The following is a 1,253-nucleotide window of genomic DNA, read 5'->3' as shown; positions in this document are numbered from 1 at the left end:
GTTTACACCGGCAGTTGCAAATGTGCACCGCTCCCATGACAGCGCAGGCTTTTGCCTTCTCCCCTCTCTCCTGTCCTACACAGCTGCCTTAACTTTGTTTCTTAATGCAGCTCGCTCGTTACCTTCCCAATATGAGTCAATAACCTTCATGAGAAATTTCTCTACATCCTGCAACACAAGTAACTAAAGATCCCTGCATTATTTATTTATTCATTAAATTATGGTGGCACTGGTTAACGAAATCCAGTAAGTTTCAAGTGTATAATTCAACTGTAAGGCATATATATATTGCACTGTGTGTTCAACGCACATAGTTAGATTTCTTTATGTCACCACTTATTTGACCCCCATTACTCCTTCGACCTCCTCTACCCCCCACCCTCTGGTAACCACTAGTTTATTGTCCATGTCCATGAGTCTCTGTTTGTCCTGTTCCTTTGTTGCTTTTAGGTCTATATCCCACATATAAGTGATATCCTGTAGTTCTCAACATTTTCTGTCTGGCTTTTCTCACCTAGCAGGATTATCTCACGCAAGACAAATAATTAAAGATCCCTGAGTTATTCTTTAACAAAAAAGTTGAATTTTTGGAGAATGGACTAGCGTGCCCTTAAGGTTGAAAGATCATTTCCTTTCCTTGCGGCTTTTTAAAAAATTTAAACCCTTCGAAATATTATCACATATGTTTTTGCAAGTTTATATATGTAGGTTGATGAGGTAGATCAACTATAATCAACTGTTGGTACTTACTTATGGATTAAAATAAATTTAATACCACAGACATTCAAAATTCAATGAGCAATAAAATAATAATATCTGATAAAATTGTATCTGAAATAAAATGAATATATGAAAGCTATCTAAAACTTTCCTACAAAGGAAGAGGGAAGTCCTGCTCTTGTGTCATTAGGCACATGTAAGAAGAAAGTAGTGAACTTTCTTTTAGACAGTAATTATTTACTTAGGCAACTTAAACCTCTTCCAATCAGGAATGACTTTCCTTGCACAGTGCTCTCCTCAGGGCACCCTTGACCTCTGCGTTCCTCAGGCTATAGATCAGCGGGTTCAGCATAGAGTTGAAAAAAATATAAAACAGGAGAAGGATCTTCTGCTGCTCCTCAGGATGGTGGGACTTGGGGGCCATGTACGTGATGATGCCACTGCCAAAGAAGAGCCCGACCACGCAGAGGTGGGAGGAGCAGGTGGAGAAGGCCTTTCTGCGGCCGTCCCCAGACTGGATCCGCAGGATGGCA

General features: G+C 40.2%; 1 protein-coding gene across 1 annotated transcript in view; it reads right to left on the bottom strand.

Moving 5' to 3' along the window:
* Positions 1-900: 900 nt before the first annotated feature.
* The window catches only part of LOC105295728 (olfactory receptor 2A5), a 10,453-nt gene continuing 10,100 nt past the window's right edge, over positions 901-1,253 (bottom strand). Inside the window, 1 exon segment of the mRNA XM_023533817.1 lies at positions 901-1,234. Within this exon segment, the coding sequence (XP_023389585.1) occupies positions 986-1,234 (249 nt within the window). The 3' untranslated portion in view covers positions 901-985.

Source organism: Pteropus vampyrus, unplaced genomic scaffold (genome assembly GCF_000151845.1).
Source record: "Pteropus vampyrus isolate Shadow unplaced genomic scaffold, Pvam_2.0 Scaffold112, whole genome shotgun sequence".
NCBI lineage: Eukaryota > Metazoa > Chordata > Mammalia > Chiroptera > Pteropodidae > Pteropus > Pteropus vampyrus.
The sequence above is the reverse complement of the archived record's forward strand: the minus strand, read 5'-3'. Positions and strand labels throughout refer to the sequence as shown.